We start from the raw sequence: 21,298 nt of genomic DNA, 5'->3' as shown, positions 1-21,298 counted from the left end.
TGTTTTTTATGTCGTCAGCCTTCTGTTTCGGCGTAAGCTTCTTGATCGGAGCGTTTTACGAAAGGAGAAGTAGACCAGACTTCCAGTTTGAATGTATCGTTGAATTTCTTCACTCATAACATTGTCGGCAGCCAGAGGTCCTAAATATATGAACTCATCAACCACTTCTAGTTCATCGCCTTTAATAGTCATTGTCCGTTGGAGGCAAACGTAGTTTTGTTTGGAGCCTCTTCCAATCTTATATTTGATTTTTGACGCATTGCTTTGTAACCCAATCCTTCTAGACTCTGTTTTTAGTCGTTTTTAGAAGTTGGTTACTTTTCCCTCTCGGTATCCGCTTGCCGGATCACATCTTGAATAGCGATGTGAAATAACAGTCATATTCCCTGTGAGCGATTCCAAGAGACTCGAAAGTTTTCCCGAGACACGCATTATCTGGCATAACTGTTCGCGCTCGACTGTATCGTAGGCTGCCTTGAAATCCACGAACTATGAAGCGTGGGCCTGTCCACTACCGACATTTCTGAAGGATTTGTTGGAGAGTGAATAAGTAAGTAAAGGAATTCTTTTACTATTGGGGATGGATGACGTAACAAAATCTGGGAGAGCACCTTGTAGGCAGCATTGATTAGCGTAATGTCGCGGTAATTACAGCAATTGAGCCGATCGTCATTTTTACAGATGGGACAAACCACACCATTCACCCCTCCTCTCAAATCTTTGAAATTATCCAGTGAACTTCCGTTACTTTTGGTTATTGGCCATTTTTGTATAGTTTTGCCGAGAGTCGGTCCTTTCCGGAGACTCATTAACTCGCAATAGTTGTTCTAGTAATGACACATTCCAGCGTTACGGGACACAATTAGCACCTACGTGGCACCCTGTGAATCGCCTCCTGTTTCATCAATTTTTTGGCAAATACCTGTTAAAATAGTTGTTAAAAGATTACTTCATTTTACACTAGAATGGCAGGGATTTAATGAAACAGGAACCGATCCGCATAGTAGGGATAATGTCCCGTAACGCTGGAATGTGTCTGATACACGATCTCTATCCTCTTTCTGGCGTTTTTTCCTTCTCAGGATCATAGTCAACTCAGTCCGTGCTCATCGACCAAATTTCACATGGCAATGCTTAGATAGCTTGTTTTCTTCCCTATCGCTTGTTGGCAGGTTGAGGTTACTTCATATATATTTATTTATTTATTTATTTACTAGCTGCAACCTGCGTTTGCCGTCTCACGTTTCATTGAGAGCGAATTGGAGATACGCTATGTAACTCAATGAGATGCAACTACGTTACTTTTGCTCGTCTCGAATGAAATCTGGTATAATTGGTTTGAGTCTTTGCTTAATGTGGACGATTCTTACCATGTAAATATGGCGCCCTCGGTGGGACCTGATTTTGGTTAGAGACAACGCTCTTATATATATAGAAGACAGATTGTACACAAAATATCGATGGGCCTTGTGAACACAATCTAGATCAATGAGTACAGCGTTGTTGCTTGGCAGTTTGAAGGGGTTATTCCACGAAAGTCTCCGAAGAGCGAAACGAATGAATCTCTGCTGCACTGATTCGATTCGGCTAACTCCATTTTGATAGTAAGTATGCCAAACTGCGAGCAATATCTTAGATAGGACAATAAAGAGCTTTTAAGTAGTAACCCTAATTGAAGTTCTAGAAAAGGTGATGACTTCACACTTGTTGGGTTTTAACAGCATGCGGTTGTCGACACACCATTTCGCAAAGGTTGATAATTCCTCCTGAAGAACAGCGGCGTCGGACAGATTTTCAACTTTTGAGTACAACATGAGGTCGTCTGCATACAAGAGTCGCGGACAGTTGACGTCATTGAAGTAGGTAAGGAGTATTAAAGGACCGAGACGGCTACCTTGTGGTATTCCTGAATGAGCAGTGAACGATCCTGAGAGACTGCAGTCAATATGCTTTAGGTGCTTTAGATGGCGATCGAATAGATATGAACGGAACCAATGCAGCAACGGGATATCTTAGCCAAGCTTATCCAGTTTGCCAATGGCAATTTGATAATTCAATGTGTCGAACAGCTAGAAGACTTCACGGCGGTTGTGGCCTCATTGATTGTTGAACGTATTCTGCTTCATCCGTCTTCGAGGATCGAATCACCTAGGTTCACATAGGAAGGTAGAGCTCCGTTCAGTAGGCGCGCGTAGTTCTCGGCAACTCGCGGGTTGTCTAATTGCCGAATGTTCAACTGAGGAGAGTGGCTTTGTCAAGAGGTATAAACCATTCATAGTTTTGACCGCACATGTACTGCTCCTACGTATGGTGCGAGTTAATATCTGCACCTCGTAGGGAGCGTACGTTGGTGATGATTGAGAAAAATCGGCCATCAATGAGAATACGGTCGATTAGGTGCGTTGCTCAGGAGATCTCCAGGTGGCTTTGTGAATATCTTTGTGGAGAAAGAGAGTACTTCAGATCACCAATCCTCAGGAAGCTGCAAAGTTGATGCATCGCTGGCCGTTATCGTTCGTGTCGATGTGCATGGCAATGGGGCCCGATCACCGGTTTATGATGGTGTAGTTTAAAAGACGGCCTTTTATCCTCAACATGCACATCATCTCGTGGATCGCCTAGCAGACCATCACACAATCCTGCATATGCTGCCTATCACTACAAAGCCCGTTCCCAGCGCGTTGGTAGCTCTACCGCTTTGGTAAAATTGGGTTTCTCGCCTTTACGACAGGTGTTCTGTAGTGCCACGATGCCGAACTTTCGGAGTTCTGACCGTTCCAGCAGCACCCAAGTACCAAGCATCTATGTCCTTATTTCGTGGGCTTTGTCCATGCCGACTGTTCCGAGTCAAATTTTCTAGATTGTTAGTAGTAAAGCAGGTTCAGGTAGGCTATCTTGCCAGTTCCACACTACCGAGTCTCATGATTGGACTGCCATGTTGGGTTTAGTGCCGAGACAAAAAAATTCTCAATATAGCCGCCCGGATCAGACACTGTCGTGAGCCGCTCCTAGCTTGGAATGCATCACAACACATGCACGAATATTCCGTCTACCACGTTTTAATGCAAGACTGCAGTTTTGAATAACTTCTTACAACAGGTATTGATAAAATCGATAACTCAGGATATCAACTTCTGTCATTCACTTATGAAATCGAATTCTGTAACTTTTTTCTAAAATCGAAGTAAATGAAATTGTACAAAAGTTTGCCGCACCTGTTCATTCTTGACATTTTCTATTACATTCTCTATATCAATCAAGGCATAGAAAAGTTTCTGATCGATTAGGGCAAATGTCTCTGAAACCTTCAAAAAATGGTTGATTTATAATCGTGCAAAACGTAACTTTTCGTTACTTGTTTATTTCTTCTACTTCTGAAGTGCACCCCGATGTAGAAAACAAAAACTTAGTTTTACGTTAAAATGCCACCTTGTCATTGCAAAAAGTCTTGAGAACGGTGTGGAATGAAAACATTACGTTTTCTTCGACACTTGCAGATACAGCAGAAATATTCTCTTCACTATGTCATTCACTTAATCGTTCCGTACGGAAATGAAAGATTCACTCTCCTGTCTATCAATTATTTGACATGAGCTATCAAAATTGTATCGTCCCTAACGGTACTCAAAGTGCTTGTCATAGAAATGTACAACACTTCCCAAGCAAGCGCAATGAGTCATGTGAATTGTTGTTTCCTTTCTTTCCAGAATAGAATATAATATCGCTGACGTGACTCGGATGTAATGCAGATAAATAAACTAAACATTCTTGATTGATAAGTACAAACTTTCATCCCCAATGCTAGAATACTTTACAATGAGATTGATGATCGAAGATACCGAAACTCCCGCACGGTTTAATGATGACATCCCAACACATCCTCAATTCTTTTAAGATTACATTAAAATGATCATTGCAAGATCGAAGCAATGAGCTTAAGAAGTATCCATAAGAAACCTATGGAGTAGTTTCCGGTGATTTCCGTGTTGCACTCTTTATCAGCGACCCAGCGATTTCCCTAATCTTTTAATTTCAATATTGAAGTTCCATCGCTGCTCCATCGACAAAAAGCACCAATTTGTGTTTGCATTTTAAGCAAATTTCTTTCCAGAAACGATTTGCATAACACTGCCACCGTACAACCTTATCGCACAATTATCCATCAATTATATCGGTCACACTCGAAGCAACAGAATTAACACACTTCCCCATTCATTGGCCGGCCATGCGAAATTCACACATCGATCAACAAACAAGCAGAACTGGCAATAAAACATTTTCGCTCTACTTTTTTTACCAGCTGATCTCTTGCGCAAAATTCCTTCTTTTGTCTGCTGATACGGTGCTGCTGTTGGTACTGCTGCTGCTGCTGCGACTGTTGCCGTTGACTTTGCTGCCCTGTTGTCGGCAGATCGCGACTGATCTTTGCCATTGCAATTTTGCTTTCAGATTCCGGGTCTGCTGGTCGCCTCTAAACAGTGGGGGCAAGAATAGGTACGCGCGGTAGGTAAACCGAACCCTACTTCCTTAACGCGGCGGGCAGCGGCAGCAATGACAACGGAGATCAACGGCTCGTATGGCTTCACGTGTCGACGGTCGATAAAAAACTGCCACCAACCGTCAGCCGTGAGATCCGACGAAGCGGGCGAATCAATGCGGTTGGTAACCGCTAAGGGCGTCGATGAAAACGAGGGTGGGAGAGGAAGCGTTTTGGTGTGGTTTTCGAACTGTCACTTTTCACAGGGCAGAGTTGGTCATCTTTCAAGCATCTCAAGTATGTATGATTTGATAATGGACTTTTTATAATTGAACATTTTATTGCCACACGTTGTTTGGATACGTCCAGTGTTTTCCCAAAATGTTTGCAAAGTGAACTCAGCTAAGTTTCGCTTGGTGATTTTTGAGAGCTTTGAACAAATATGTATACTATTTGAAGCCAACTTGCTGAGTTCTTGGGTAAATATCAGCTTGCATCATGCTATCTAGAGACACGTTTTTTGTTATTAAACAATCGCGCGTAAACTGAAGAATAATCGAAATGGTTCGACGATTGTGCTACGGGGGGTCAATGCTGTAGACAGAAAAGTAACCTAAAAAATCAAATGTGTGTAAAACTAAAATTAGGTGAAGGCCAAAACTTTGGTGTTTACTTTGAACTTTATCACAAATTTGGACTGAGAGTTTTAAAATATATTTTTAAGCTCCGGTGTAACCCCTCGAAATGGCAAGATTAAAAATATAAATGTAAAAAAGGTATTTTTAAACAGCGCGGAAATCACATTTTTAATGGCATATTAGCAGGTAACTACAAATGAGTTCGGTTGTCTCACCGTGTGCGTAAAGTGGCTCAGTAAATTTCAGCCGGACAAAATTCTTTTCTCAGCTATGTGATCCATTTGTGACGTCTGTCGCCCGGCCCGGTTGATCCGGTGGTGCAGGTACGTACTTGAGGCGCGTGGTGATTGAACATAATTATCACCAGCACTCGCGTTGTTTGGCCAGTTGCTTTTCACCCGGACAATTTGAAGTATGCGGTTGTTCTGAACCTACCTATCCGTTTGTAGTGTGCTCGGTTGTTGACTGAAGTAACTTTGCTTGCTTTTCACTTGATTGTTTGTGATCTTGCGGCGAAGATCTTTTTTTCCGCGTGTTTCTGCTAATTAAGTTAACAAGGTTAGCGGTGTGGGCTCGTTAGCAAAATGTGATTTGATCAAATAAAATAGAGGACGAAAGAATTGGGCAATTTTTGACACATTACGGCATGCGAAATTTATTCTTTTTTACTTTCGGCTGGTTTTCAAAAAAAGGGGTTTATTTATAACTAAGGCTTTCCGTAACAATTAAATATCAACCTGGAGATTTCCTTCTAATCCCTTGCAGAAAATAAAAATTCAACTCTTTTACGAGTACTAGGTACTTATTATTTAAGTTTGTTATATTTTTATGACATTTCCTTCTCTTTGCACGACTTCAATGTTCATCGACTTTTGACGTAGGACTACGTCTTACCGCGGGGCGATCCTTCCAAAATCTTGGTCATGCGAAAATGAAAGATTTTGAATAGCCCTACTAACCTTTAACCCTTTATAAGGCCGTGGCAATTATATTGGAACCAACGAAAAATATTTGTTTTGCGTTTATAATGACATCAATATGATTATAGAAGCAAAATAAAAAATTTTTGTTGGTGGCAATATAGTTGCCACTGCCTTATAAAGGGTTAGCTGATTTAGATTAATCGAAGTAAAGGAACCTATTTTGAGGCACTGGAACTAATTTTAATCAGCCCGAATGCATTTTAATCACCAAGGTGTGTTTCTAAGCAGTCCTGAATTTTACTGACTTGTCCCAAATTATCACTGTTATAAGCTTGTGACAGTGATATCAAATGACGCAAACGGTCACATTTTTACTACAATATGGTATGTTAAAATTGAGTGCTTGACTTTTAGAAATACTGTAATCAGTGTTCGAAGTAGTGAGATGGAGATTCGCTTCAGCAGCTGAAAAAAGTTTTTTGAAAACTATTTCCAATTCATCATATATCTTGTCCAAAACACAGGAAATTGTGTATGATTTACATTTATGGTTAAGTTACCATTCTAAATTCTAAAGATATTAACAAAATACTGCATTTTAAGCTCATTTTTGTTCAACTGATTAAAATAGGCGAAGCCTGATTAATCCGCTCCCTATCATATGTAGGGCACAAATACACAAATTTTTTTTTTGTCATTCCCATTCAGTATAATGGGATATGTTCAAATATTCGAGATGAATAGGGAAAAATAAAAATATAAAAAATCAGGGTGATAAGCAGCTCTGTAGTCGCAAGGTTATCGAGTCTGTCTTGACAAGCAAAAGGCGGTGGGATCGAATCTCAGTAAAATCACCTTCTACCTCTAGGTACACCATACACCTGGCCATGTCCTTACGATTGTGTCGATGTCAAGTGACTTTATCATCCGTTTTTAGGCCCTCTGTATTCTTGCTTCTACTGAATTCTCAATTTACCAATAATAAAGCCAAACCAATAAATTACCAAATAATTTTATAACTAGTGTTCGCACTTCCTGGCTCTAGATCGGCGGTTCCTTCCAACCTTTTTTGGTTCGTGAACCCCCTGGCGAAATTCCCCATACCATTTTGCCGCGAACTACATTTTTGGCAAAGCCACATTTGAGAAACACTGCTCTAGAGAATGAGTACACTATAAGGGAAAAAGAGTGAAAAATACCGACACCCAAACACATGTATAACAAGCAGTTCGCTTAATCCAGAGTGATAGTGCAAAATAATGAAGTGCAGAGTACGGAAAACACCTGGACGATATCACAATATATCAATAAAATATTAATTACAGTGATAATGTCCATAAAAATAAAGTGATCAACAATCGATTCTTTGGACTTTTTCACATAAGCACCTCGTTTATGGATTACTTTCCTGTGGTACTGTCAAATGAAAATATTTATAGGGAAATCTGGATGAATTTTTGGATTGGTGCCAAAAAGTCAAGAAATCTATTCTAAGCACATTCATCATATTGTTCAAAATAAATTTCATATGTGGCTCTGGGACTCTAAAAGTGAAGGCCTACAAATCTGCAGACGGCCTTACTAAGAGCCGGTTCAACATTGAGAGGGTGAATTGACGCGATTACTGAAGGCATAATTTTAGAGTCAAAAATGGAAGCACGAATGACGAGAAGGCATTTTTATCCTCTACCAATCCCCCATGATAAGATGAAAGGTACTTGACTGGATAATTTCAAGGATTTCGGAGGAGGAGAAACTACCGTAGGAGTGGTTGGAAGTTGTGGTCTGTCCCATCTACAAGAAAGGCGATCGGCTAGATTGTTGTAATTACCGCGGCATTACGCTGGTCAACGCCGCCTACAAGGTGCTCTCTCAGATTTTTTTGCGTCGTCTATCCCCAATAGCAAGAGATTTCGTAGGGCAGTATCAGGCGGGCTTTATGGGGGCCCGTGCTACTACGGATCAAATTTTTACTCTCCGACAAATCCTTCAGAAATGACGAGAGTACAACGTGCCCACGCATCATATTTTCGTGGATTTCAAAGCAGCATACGATACCGTTGAACGCGAACAGCTAAGGCAGATAATGCACGAGTATGGTTTTCTGGACACACTCACGCGGCTGATCAAAGCTACTCTGGAACAAGTGATGTGTTACGGGCGCATTTCGGGGACACTCAAGTCCTTTCGAATCGCGCAGAGGGTGACGGCAAGGGGATGGACTGTCCTGTATGTTATTCAATATCGCTATTGAAGGTGTGGTCTGGCGAGCAGGCATCGAAAGGAGAGGAACAATCTTCAGCAAGAGTAGCCAACTCCTAGCCTTTACAGACGACCTCGACATCATTACTAGAAACCGTGGGACGGCGGAGGCAATCTACGCCAGACTAAAAACGGAGGCCGTCAGTAACTTTGCTTACGGAAGCCAAAAGCCATACGTGCACTTACCGTATTTGAACGAAAGGTGTTTCGAACTATTTTTGGCGGAGTACAAACGAATAGCGGAGAGTGACGGGAACGTTGAACCCCAAGTTGCATGCAGTACTTGGAGAGATTCCCATCGTACACCTGGCGAAAGTTGGGAGACTACGGTGGGCCGGCCACGTCGCAAGAATGCCGGACAACTGTGCAGTGAAATCCGTTCTCTTCAAGAACCCCACCGGCACCAGGAATAGAGTAGAGATGGTCGGGTATGAAAATTTGGATACCCGAACCCGACCCGTACCCGATTAAGAAAAAAATTAAAAACCCGTACCCGACCCGAACCCGCAAGTTTATTATTTTTGATACCCGAACCCGACCGCAACCCGTCGGGTACGGGACGGGCCTGGGTACCCGACCATCTTTAGTGTTAAATGTGGTCAATAGAGATACCCGACCGGTACCCGGTTTCAAAAACAAAAATTAAGAGCCCGTACCCGAACCCGCAAATTATTTTTTTTCAATACCCGAACCCGACCCGAACCCGGCGGGTACGGGTACGGGTGCGGGTTTCGGGCAAATTTTCCGCTACCCGACCATCTCTAGAATAGAGGGGCCCAACGTGCTAGATGGCTCGACCAAGTTGAAGTCGACTTGCGTGTGTTGAAACGCGCTACGAATTGGTGACGAGTAACCCACCCAAGTAACATAATAAGTTTTTGTTGTTACAGCTGTTGTTACAACCATACTCTTTTACTCATACACTACAGAACAGAGTTAGAAACAAACTTTAAAATCATCTACAGGCTTTCAAGTTTTACTAGATACTATTCTATCGTAGTTTTAAAGGGGTCATAGCAACTTAAATGTGAACAGATAGTAATACCCCGAAGCAACAATTTGGGTTTTATTGTACTCCTTTAGTGGTTTTAATGACCAAATTATAAACCTGATAACAGCTATAAAACCGTTTTAATACCTAGTGCCGACTCTTCAGAAGATTTTAAAGCAGTTTTTGGAATAACAATAATGCTTCTTTAGACCGATGTATATGTAGCTGCTGTATTTTACAGAAGGTTTTTACAAATATTTCAAGAGTAATGTTAAGCTTGTTAAGTTTTATTAGGCTGCACTGGAAGCAGTAATAATGCTAATTGGATTTTTGGCTGTTTGACAGCAGCCGCCAGAAATTTGGTGCAGCTTTTCGACTCGTTCATGAAAGCTATGAAGCATAAATCTCGCTGTTCTAACTAATCTAAATCAGCCAGCCTGCTCTGTTAACTTGAAAGTATGAGGCTATGGAAAGATAAGTTCTAGCAGGGTGTCGATTATCTAGCGAAAATAAAATTCCCTGACTTTTCCAGGTTTTTCCAGGTGTATTCCGAAAAATTCCAGACCCAAAATATCTCCCTCATTTAACTTATCAATGTGTTTATTTGGCTTAATTGGTTGTTTACTCTTGAATTATCATTTCCTAATGAATTTTCCTTTTTAATTCAAGTTCAACTTTTTATGCAAAATTTCTATGTGCAATATTAAAATTGATTCGAACTTAATTAACGCACATTGAAATTCAAGAATCAAGCTAAATAAAAATTGCAAGATATCTTTTAGGAAAAAAATCCAATGTCTGCTGGTTTATCTGGTTTAGCTGGTTGTTTTTGGTTCAATTTGATTAATCCTCGTTCCAGTTACAGTCCGATCTCGGTCCGGAAGTCTGGAATTATCTAGAAGAAAAATTTGCTGGTATGGCCTTTTTATGCCACTTTCCGTACAAAATAAGCAAATTTTCTATCCACAGTTTTTGATCTTTAGTAAATATCCAATCAATATCAAAGAATCCAAAATATATTGATAATGATCGATTAGGTGGTGAGCACTTCTCTTTGAAACCAGAATCAATCAAATCGGTTCAACCGTTGTTGAGGTTTAAAGCAGGTCAGTCGGAAATTTGTACACAGCAGATTGATTGCACGTGAGTAAAAATAACGTCTCGTATTCTATTTGATTTAAGTATACGCGAAGGCCTTGAGTGAAAAGGTGCCAGATATTTAGTAAATGTTATTCTTGCGGAGTCTTAACTTGTCCGGTATATTTTCTTCCCATGTCAAAAATCCCTGATTTCAAATGAAATTCCCTGACTTTTCCAGGTTGAAACGAATTTCCCTGACATTTCCAGGTTTTCCCTGATTTTCCAGGTAATCGACACCCTGTCTAGGGTTACTGTCAGATAAAAAATATTTGTATGAATAAAATGAAAATTCTCAACAGCTAGAGCAAATGCGTATCAAATTTTGTCGTGCATATTGGGATGATATATGTAACAATCGCGCCATGAAAATAGTGCACATTTAGGAAGCCAGTTTTTTGAACAAAATAAATAAGTTCGATTATTCAATTTCATTTACCAGAAAAATTATTCTAGTTTCATTCTGTACTATTGAAAAACAACGATAATAACTGTATTTTGGCAATTTATGCTTTATAGACATGAAATAGCTAGAATTGTTGCCTTAGAGCTAACAAAAATTCCCGAATGTCAACATGTCCCAGCATAAAAAACAAGTTTTCAGTGGAAAACTCCGATTAATCTTCATAACAGCAGCAAAAAGCCTATTTTGTCAGTGAATTACCATCTCGAAAACACTTAAAAAATAACAGATTTAATGCGGCTTGACTAGCTACCACAATAAGATAAGAGCAGTTTTATGAGAGATGTTGCCTAACCAACTGGTTTTATAGTGGTTATATAAACAACCACTATAGAACTTTTGTTTGATTTCATCGTAGCAGTCCAAAATGGCTTTATAAAATCCTTCATAGCAATCTCTCGCTGCATGAAGGCGTTTGCATTGTTCGATTTCATTAGAACAAATGGATTTTTGAGGCGAAAATTGTTTTATGATTACAGTGATCAAACCAAACAAATGATTTATCGCGGTTGCTTAAGCGCCACTCTTAGTACCCTCACGAGAAGGCACAGCAATACACAGGCGTATCAATACAGACTTAATCTCACTATAGTTGCTTGTAAAACCGCTATACATAAATCTATCATTTTATAGTGCTTTGAATCGGCAATACACTGGCCAAGTAGTTTTTTTGCTGTATTATGAAGATTATACAGAGCTGGAAAAATGCTGTAGCAGTAGTCGATGTGTTTTCATGTTATAGAATGCAACCAACATAAATTTACAGGAAAATGATATTGACTAATAGAATTTATTTGCTTTATTTAAACTGCTTTATAGCTTTTTAGAACGAAACGAAGAGCTGCATCAGTTTATGGTGGCTGCTGTAAAAGATCGGTATTATAAAGGTACTTGCGCTTAACAGTACTCTTAAAGAGTTTTTGAAAAACTCCAGAAAAATAGAGAGTCAACATCCAAATCGGTTCAATGCAGTGTTACAGTTTTCTTCAAACTTGCTTTAAAAACCTTCTGAAGTATGGGCTCTAGGCATTAAAATGGTTTTATAGGTGCTATCAGGAGTATAAGTTGTTTATCAGTGCTATAAATTTCGTCATAAAAACAGCTAAAAGAGTACAATAAAGCTCAAATTGTTACTTGGAAAGTAACAGCTCTTATTCAACTTGTAATGACTCCTTTGAAACTACGATTAAATATTGGGCAGTAAAACTTAGATGCCTGTAGATGATTTTAAAAGTTTGGTTCTAACTATGTCCTGTAGTGTGGTACTCTTTAGTAATTAAAACTTTTCATTGAATTGTTATAACTGTTTATGAATTCGAGACTTAAGAGAAGATTTAATAGTAACAACAGTATAGAGATTACAGACAAGCTAATTTGCTTGGGATAAACTATTCCGAATGATAATTATAAGCCTAAGAGTCTCGCAATGCTTGCTTAGGACATAGTTGAAACCTTTGTCGAAGGTTTTCATTTGGTTTTAATAGTCGAGTTTTATTACGCACTTATATACCCATATCAAACTTAATTTTATTTATTCGTCGAACTTAAACGTGCATCACGTAAAAGAAAGTTTGAACCTGCGAGCTTATAAGAATATACATTATGGAGTGTTTACAAAAACGACTTCTACCCATGGTTCGTAGCCACAAGGATCTTGTTGTTTTCTGGCCAGATTTAGCGTGTTGCCATTATGCGAAATTAACGGTAGAATGATATACCTCCAAGGATGTAACATTCCTTCCGTATAGAATTCGCGTTCTTAAAACACTTGGAGAGAAATTCAACATCATTGCAGCCATTAAGCTGGGATCGAAGAACTATGGTTAAAAATTCTAAAAGACCGTTCTATTAAAGATATCAAATGCCCTCCATCTTCAAGAAACTTGAACTTCATATTTTGAATGGCTGCACATCCGATTGTTAGCGTACAAAATAATTGTAAGCTGGCGATGAGTAACTATGAAATTGAACTCAATTGTATCGATATTACAATTAGGTATTTGAAATGAAGTATGTTGCTACATTATCTCTTTAGTTAAATTATTATCATTTCTGCGGTACGCTTAATTTTGAGACCGATTGAACTTTAATATCAATATGAATGAGGTCTCATAAAAACATAAAGGAAGTCATTTTATATAGACCATTAAATGTTGTACGAATCGCTGTAGCATAAACTCCCTATTTATAGAAAAATAAGTCGTAAATTGATTCAAGCGAAAGAAAATTTAGAATCTTGAACTCGAAAATAACAAATAAATTGCATCCTAATAAAGTTGTAGCAAAATTGTCTTCAGAACGAACACTATTGCTTTTAACTAATCACTAAAAATACAGATTAAAAGCAACACAAAACTACTTACCTTCTTCTTAGTTAAATCACAGCAGTCGCCATTAATCAGCGTCATCTCGCGACTGTAGCGCGTCATCAGCTTCGCCTTCGGTTCCGACACTTGGAAGTAGGTGGAACTGGTAGTAAGGATGTCCAGCGGGCTAAAACACAAACGCCAATTAGTATTTGCCTACTTTTGTTTAGAGCGTGAATGGAACTTACCTTTTTTGCGGGCTCGCTTCCGGTGTTGTCGTTGCGGCATCCTTCTTCATCGGGCGAGGCGCTATTTGGATGTTGAACAGATCAGAAACATAGTCGGAGGATGATTTGAACGTCTTGGGAGCTGGCGGCGGTGGGACAGTTGCAAGCGCATGTGGTTGAGCGGGGGTGGAGCAGGCGGTAATGAAATTCGAGAAAAGAGCTTAATGTTAGCAACCTAAACGATATGTACCTACTGTGGAATAAGGGGACGGAAGAGGGTGTGTATCGGCGCAGGTTTGGAATATATGCAAAACGGTGCAGAGGAGGTTGCAAAAGTGTGCAATTCTTGTGCTGCGATTGCAATATCAAGTACCTACTCTCGGTGCTATGCTGCTTGGTGCGATTGGAATGATGCCGATAATTATCGTTTTTTTTTGTTGATGGAAAATGAAGGTTATTTGGGCACTAGTTAGCTATAAATACAACACAGCACAGACATTGAAACTTTCACGCTATATGTACAACATCGGAAGAGAAGATTCGGAACTAATGGTCTTTTACTTGATTGATTTTTTTTCTGGTTAAATCAGGGTTCGTTGCGGGTAATAAGAATTGCATGTTAATTGATTCGTTGTAATAAAAGTGGAGTAAAATTAATTAGGAAGCACTGATTGCTTTTTGAAGCTAATCCAACATGGCGGCCAGCTACATTAGGTATCAGAAACAGTAGTAAAATTTGTAAGTTTTGCAAATTAAATTGATTTGAAATCTTTTCTACTAGCCTTCAAAAGATAAAATTTACGTAATATAGCAACGTAAGTAAGTTTCTACGGAAAACAGGTCAATCGTTCCCCCTAGAACGTGCTTCTAAGCACGTGCCTCATGTATGTTGGTCGTTTGCGTTTCCCAGAAAGTGGAAAAGTACACACCCGAACTATGTTGTAGCAGTACTTTTTTACAACCGAACGGTACTGGAATTTTCAACAAAAGCAAAACTTACCCAGTATGGTGTGTAGTTTGTCCGAAGGCGACAGTTGACTGATCAGATCGTGCGACAGCTTATCACAGTCGATTTCTTCCGGGTGCACCTTGCGGGGGGCTGCCTTGGCGAAAAAGCTACCCGAAGCTTTACCGTTGGTCGGAGTGGTGGGCGGTGAAGACGATGTCGAAGTCGACACCGACTGTTTGCTGACCCCAAGGGTAAGGGTTCCCGGGTTTGGCTGATGATCGATCACCAGAGCGGCTATGCCAACCGACAGTAAATTGCCGGAGGTCGGTGACCGTGGACTACCGGTGTAGGGATGCGTAGGCTGATGGTCACCGATCAGCGCCAGATCGTCGTCCGTCTGCACGGATGCTTCCGTTGTTGGTGCCGCTACTCGAAGCACGATTTCCGTGCGTTGGACTATTTTCGTGTGCGTGCTCGAATCGGCGGTGTGCACCGGCTCCAGATTGATCTCTTTGGTGACACGTTCCAGCGCGATCGGTACGGAGGGCTGTGGTTCTTCGCACGTGCTCGATACGTCCGACGGGTTTGCTTCCGCACAGGTTGAGTTGTTGCTACTACTGATCGTGGCTTCTTCCTCTTTGGCCGAAAAAGTATCGTCGTTTGTCGAAGAAGACTGAATGGCGCTGATCGTGGTGTTGGTGTTGTTGTGGTTCGTTTCCACTACCAGCGATGGCTCAACGGTGCATGTGCTGGTGCTAATGTTCGACTCGAAGCTATCGGATTTTTCTGAAATTTCATTATAATTATTTACAGTTTGTTGGCTGCAGCTATTGTTGTTGTTGCTGGTGCTGTGCTGATGATTGAGATAATTGGTATTATTGATCTGCTCGTTCGCACTCGGCTGCTGCTGATGCTGTTGATGCTGGTGCTGATTTGGTATTGGTGGCAGGCCAATCTGGGCCGGGCTCTGAGTCAGATATTTCGTGTCGAGAATTTGCGTCTTTTTCAGATCAAATGTAGACTGGGATGTGTATTTGGGGCTGATTGCCTGATTAGTGGGGCTTCCTGGCTGCAGCGGCGATTGCTGCTTGGTGGCGGCACTGTACGGCGGAGGCGGCGTTACCGGCGAGGAAGCGCTCGGAGGCGTGACCTGATTTTGTTGTGGCTGCTGCGGCGTGAAATTAAACATCGATTTCAGACTGTTGGTGGAAATTATTGGCGCACTGTGCGAAACTGTCTTCTGCGGTTTGCCGATCGATTTTCCATTTGTGGGACTGCCGCTGTTGATGTTGTTATTGTTGTTATTGTTGCTGTTATTGTTGTTGTTGTTGGAGTAGAGTGAATACTTGACCCCCGGTGGCAAAACGTCTGGCAGGTTACATTTGGATGAAGTGATTATTTCCTCCGAGAAGACGTCGTTGTGATTGATGCTGTCCTCATTCGAGGTCAGTGTCAGTTTGTAGCTACCATGATCGGGATCGGAGTGAAGCTTGTCTCGGGGTTGACGTGGCAGATATGAAGCTTTGGAGTTGCTCCTGAAAAAAAATGATGAAAAGAGAAACATTAATAAAAAAAAATTCGGAACATTTATCAAAGTGAAACGAAAACACTAAAAATACCCATACAGAAAGAAAAGAATCGTAGATGATCGGAAGCAAACGCAGCCAAGTGTGTCTGATGATGTGAGGTCTGACCGCGGTTCGGTAATGATTAATAAAGTAGGAAAGGTTTTTTTATTTCGTACCAGAAGCTTCGTCCGACGAATCGGCGAATCGTGCCATAGGATATGTACTTACACATTCGCACATTGACTTCGGCGAGTGCGAGAGGAAGAAAACGTTTTGGAACAATTTCTACTGTTGCGTGCCAAACCAACCGGCATGTTGCCTTTCGTACGGCTCCATCTGTTATGCTCTATTTTTGGAGCACTTGCATTTTTCTGCGTTTCGTTGTTGGCACACGGTACTAATTAAGCTGTAAGGTACAGGTACGAGTTGCTGGCCATACTGGCCGTCCGATGTTCGTGGAACGATTAGCGTATGTTTGCCGCGTGATTTAGGAACAGTTGTTTGGGTTCCAATGTTGTAAATGGAGCAAGCTTGGATTATAAACGAATCGATAGATGGAAAGAAAAACACACTCAAGGTTGGAAAGGTAGGTCTGGGAGGTTTGGATTTATACATAAGATTTTAAATTAAACAAAAATCTAATAACGGAACAGAACGGAAATAAACGGTAATTTGTTGAACCCGAAACAAACTCGGAACGTGTGTTCCATCCGAAGGGAAAAACGAATCTTATGAGCGATTTTGACCACGGGAGACTAAAAACCGGGCTAGCAACAAGCGAAGACGTCAAACCACAGGTAGAGGAAACATTTACGACCGCTCGACCGTGAGGTTGAAATTTTACACTACACGATATTTAATTAATGAGCTGCCATAAAGTGAACGCAATAAATTACTCAGGTGTTCAAGAAGGGCAGCGCATTTTGTCTATTGGGAACAGAATCTTTGTGTATAAAAATGGATATTTCGAATTCAATAAACAGAAAAATAAACGGAAGAACATTGTAGAAAAATTTCGCTCAGTGTGCGATGAGCAAATAACGTATTCGCTCCTGGTCAAAATGTATTTTGGTCGAAGAATGCCTCAATAGCAGCAAGTTTATTTGATGTAAAAGTTGATAAAAACCTAAAAAACTAGCTGCGAACTGTTTTTGAAACAAAATACAGATAGAACTTAAATGAAGACATAACCGAAAATATGCAATATCGGTTGAGCTTAGTCTTGATGCGCAACTATCAATTTCCTTTTAACCTCGTTTCCATATATTTTAAAGACGCTATTGAATTTAAAATAAAATAAATACCTTTCTTACCGTATCTAGCGATATCATTGTTTTACGTTCAACGTTGAGCATTAAAAGCAGGGTGGCTGCGATCAGTTACGCACATTGCACTGTACTGCCTCATAGAAGTAAAATTGGTAAATGTTATGTATGTGAGTTGACAACAATCTTGAGGAAGGTACAATCTTTCTGAATAGAGTAGTGCATTATTTTTTGTATTTAAGCTGCAGTAAGGCTGTAACTTTTCCATTGGCAAACGAACGTTCATTTAACAACAATTAGGTTTACAGACCTTTAGCAGCAGAAATTAATTAAATAATGAAGTACCGTTCTGATTCAAACTTAGAACAGTCTCAAACTTCGAACACTTCAGAATAAAATGCTCGTAGTATCGCTAATATAATAAAATATTATGCTTATTGTACACCACCGTGTTCGTTAGAATGTCCTCTATCCGGTGAGGTATGACATTGAACTGTAGGACTCCTAGTAAGAAATCAGCAGGCGCTGGAAACAAGTGAGAACTCAGATTTTAACTTCGTTCGCATACTCTTAGCGTTTGGTGCAAAAGTAGCTGTTTTTTCGTTTGCATTATTTTACCAATTTTAGAACATTTACCTTCCCAGTTCGCGCTTATTAGGTAAGTGCAAGATATATACATACTAAAGCATAGTTAAAATACAATATTTCATGCATTATTTCAAAGAAATTAGATAAATAAAAAGTGTTCGAAGTTTGAATCACGTTTTGAGGTGTGATTCAAATTTCGAACACCCACGAATAAGATCCGGTTTTTCCGGATTTTCCTTCGGGAAAATGAATTATCTGCGTTGTTAACAAAGTTAACTTGCTTTAGATGTGGTACATAGAGTTTGAAAATATTAGCAATTGACTACAGAAGTACGAATTGAAACTAATTATTGTGTGAAAAATTTAAATCATACTGTTAGGTGGATTTAAAAAGACAGTGTTTAGAAAAAGGATGAAATTTTACTTATTTAAGTTGAATGACACTTAAAACATTAATACTTTTCAAAGTTATACAAGTTTTCGATGTCTGAGACTGAAATATTCGAGCTTTGAATGTCGACCATGAAAGTGTTCGAAGTTTGAATCACACCACAAACCGAACAGCAGTTTTTAGTGTTTTTCAATGTAAATTAACATTTTATCCTCATTTTTAAAATTTTAACACGAAAATAATTAAATTGTCATGTTGATAAACCATTTATGGGAGTAAAATAAAGATGTTTTTGAACATTTTTCTTTGAAGAAAGTTTCAGCATAGCTTAAGTGTTCGAAGTTTGAATCAAAACGGTACTCTATTTAAAAGCCCTATTGTGTAAGTCACGCCGAGTTTCACTTTGCTCGACTGCTCGACGACTTCTGGTTTAAATAAATCGGCATTTTGTCGAGTAACTCGACAGTGAGTCGACCGCCAAAAATATGGTGATTCATTTAGCAGCAAACGACGAGTGAGTTTGTTTTCTTTCGGTCATGCAATGAGCCGCTAGCTTGTCCGTTCTTTCCGTACAAGACACGCGACAGTGACTGAGTCGGGTCGAGTTGTTCGACGTGACTTACACTTTTACACTTTATACGTGACTTTTCCACTTTTCTTTACAATTTTCGGCCACAAAAAAAAATTATGAAAAGATTTTTACAGAATTATGTTTTCCCTAGATTGCAGAGAAAAATTCCTAAAATTTTTAAGAAAAAATGTTTGCTCTACGATATTTGCTTCAAGCGATATGTTCCCTCAGGGATTGTATTTTGACTCAAACAGAAAACTCTTTCCCAGTCCCAGTAACCTTTGTCTCAATCCTGGTAAATCCTTTCTCGGTCTCAGTAAACCCTGTCCTAGTCCCAATAAACCTTGTCGTAGTTCCAGTAAACCCTGTTCCAGTCTCTATAAACCTTGGCTCAACTCTAGTAAATCCTGTCCCAATCCCAGTAAACCCTGACACAGTCTTAATAAACCTTGTCTCAATCATAGTTAACCTTGTCTCAGTCTTAGCAAACCCGGTTCCAGTCCCAGTAAACCTTGTCTCAGTTCCAATAAATCTTGTCTAGGTGCTAGTAAACTCTCATTAAATCCTGTCCTAATCCCAGTAAAGCCAGACCAAGTCCCAATAAACCCTGTCCCAGCCCCAATAAACCTTGTCTTACTTTCAGTAAACCCCGTGCCAGTTTCAATAAACCCTGCCCCAGTCCCAATAAACCATTTCTAAATCCTAATCCAACTCCGCCTGCAAATGACGGATCTCTGTAGATGCATGTTCGAAGGAACCAGAAGCTACTAAAAACCAGAGCAGAGGGTCCAAAGCCCCTAAAAGGAGGATGATTTTAACATAAAGAGACCAGATTTTTTTTGGATGAATGCGAGACCTATTGGAGTACCAGGGCGCCCTCCACAGTTACTGTCACTGGGCTTTCTTTCGCTGCTCTGATTGTGAACACACACACCTACTTCTGAACGGAATAGCTTCACTGCTTTCACCATCACGATTAGAGTTCGACAGATAGAGCTGTCATGGGTGCTGACTCAAGGGTTACTATGATTGATGCTGCATGGGTAGCTTCGTCAGTGCGTGTGAAGGTAAACCCATGAAAAATCGGCAATTTTTGTCCATTTTTTTAATGCAAACGAGAGAGCACGCTTACCGGTCTTATGACAGGATATTGTCCGAGTAAATATCATCTTCGGAATCTCGGTTTCGTGCAAGATGATATTTAACCTCGGAACACATGCTCCGCGATTGTGAAGCACTAATAGGACGCAGACTGCAGTATCTCGAAAAGGGCCTACTAGAGTCTAGGGAGATCTGGTTTGCGTCGCCGAACAGAGTAATAAGGTTCATAAACCAATTCATCCCTCATTGGCACCTGTCTCGCTCCAACTACCAGCCTATCACTTTCTCAATAAGTGATAGGTAAGCTTGAAGCGTACAGCAAAAGAAATAAACGGGGCATACCACCATAGTTCAAAATACTGGACACAGTGGTAAGAGTACCCAACAGAAGAGGGAAATCCTAGTAAACCCTGTCTCAGTCCCAGTCTCAATAAACCTTGGCTCAGTCCTAGTAAAACTTGTCTCAGTCTCAGTAAATTCTGTTCCAGTCCCGAAAACCCCGACCCAGTCCTAGAAAACCCTGACCCAGTCCCAGAAAACTTTGTCTTAGTCCTAGTAAACCCGATTCCAGTAGCCAGAACCAGTCCCAGTTCTTAAAAAAATTTCGAGAGAAGCTGCTAGTACCTAGTAAGTATTTTTCTTTTATGGACAATAATAATGGGTACAGAGCTGTTTACGCACTGTGATTGATGTTTATCGCCGAAAAAGGCCAATCACAATGGGCAAACATAAAATCATATATTTAACACATATTTATTTTTCACTGTTCATTTTACTGTAATGACGCTTACACCATATAAAACACCTTACGTTGGATATGTGTAGGAATAATTTGATTATATTTAACGCTCTGCAGTCGTTAAGTTAATAGTTTAGGTAATACGGTCACTTTTATGCACAATAGTTTTACGAGTCTGCCGACTCCACTTTAAATTTATGAGTGTTGGCATGGCGGTATAAACGGTTTCGTTTGTGAAATCATTTTGGATTTAAATTTTGCTGGTTGATTTCAGTGGCACTAAAGTGGAACAAAATGATTTAATTATGTTTGAGAACAAATGAAATGGTAATGAGGTAAGATTACCTACCGTAATAAAGTTTTGTGAGCATTATTCTTGGATTGCTGAGAAAATTTTCTTACAATTTTATAAAGAAATGTTTGTGCTACGACTACCTACGACACCCGATTCGAGAACTATAAACTTTGGACGTGCAAGAATATTGGATAATTTTCTGGGAAAATGGAAGGCTCCGAATTTTTAAATATTTAAATAAATTAATAATCTAATCTAATCTAATGTAATCTAATCTCATACTAACGCAGCCAATTCTCGAAAGCATCCTGGAAAATGATTCAATTCCTAACAGATAATAATCAATTCCTAACAGATTCCCAAGCTATTTACACCAATAGATCGGAAAATCGAATTGGAAAATATAG

At 39.9% G+C, this 21,298-nt stretch overlaps 1 protein-coding gene across 4 annotated transcripts in view; it reads right to left on the bottom strand.

The window, feature by feature from the left end:
* LOC128744285 (protein Shroom) overlaps positions 1-21,298 on the bottom strand; it is a 407,780-nt gene that overhangs the window by 5,423 nt on the left and 381,059 nt on the right. For all 4 annotated transcript variants that reach the window (XM_053841143.1, XM_053841145.1, XM_053841146.1 and 1 more), the window contains 3 exons: positions 14,425-15,908; positions 13,446-13,566; positions 13,255-13,384 (listed from right to left, as the gene is read on the bottom strand). In XM_053841143.1, the coding sequence (XP_053697118.1) occupies positions 13,255-13,384; positions 13,446-13,566; positions 14,425-15,908 (1,735 nt within the window). The remainder of the gene's footprint in view (positions 1-13,254; positions 13,385-13,445; positions 13,567-14,424; positions 15,909-21,298) is intronic.

Source organism: Sabethes cyaneus, chromosome 3 (assembly GCF_943734655.1).
Source record: "Sabethes cyaneus chromosome 3, idSabCyanKW18_F2, whole genome shotgun sequence".
NCBI classification, from domain to species: Eukaryota; Metazoa; Arthropoda; class Insecta; order Diptera; family Culicidae; genus Sabethes; species Sabethes cyaneus.
The sequence above is the reverse complement of the archived record's forward strand: the minus strand, read 5'-3'. Positions and strand labels throughout refer to the sequence as shown.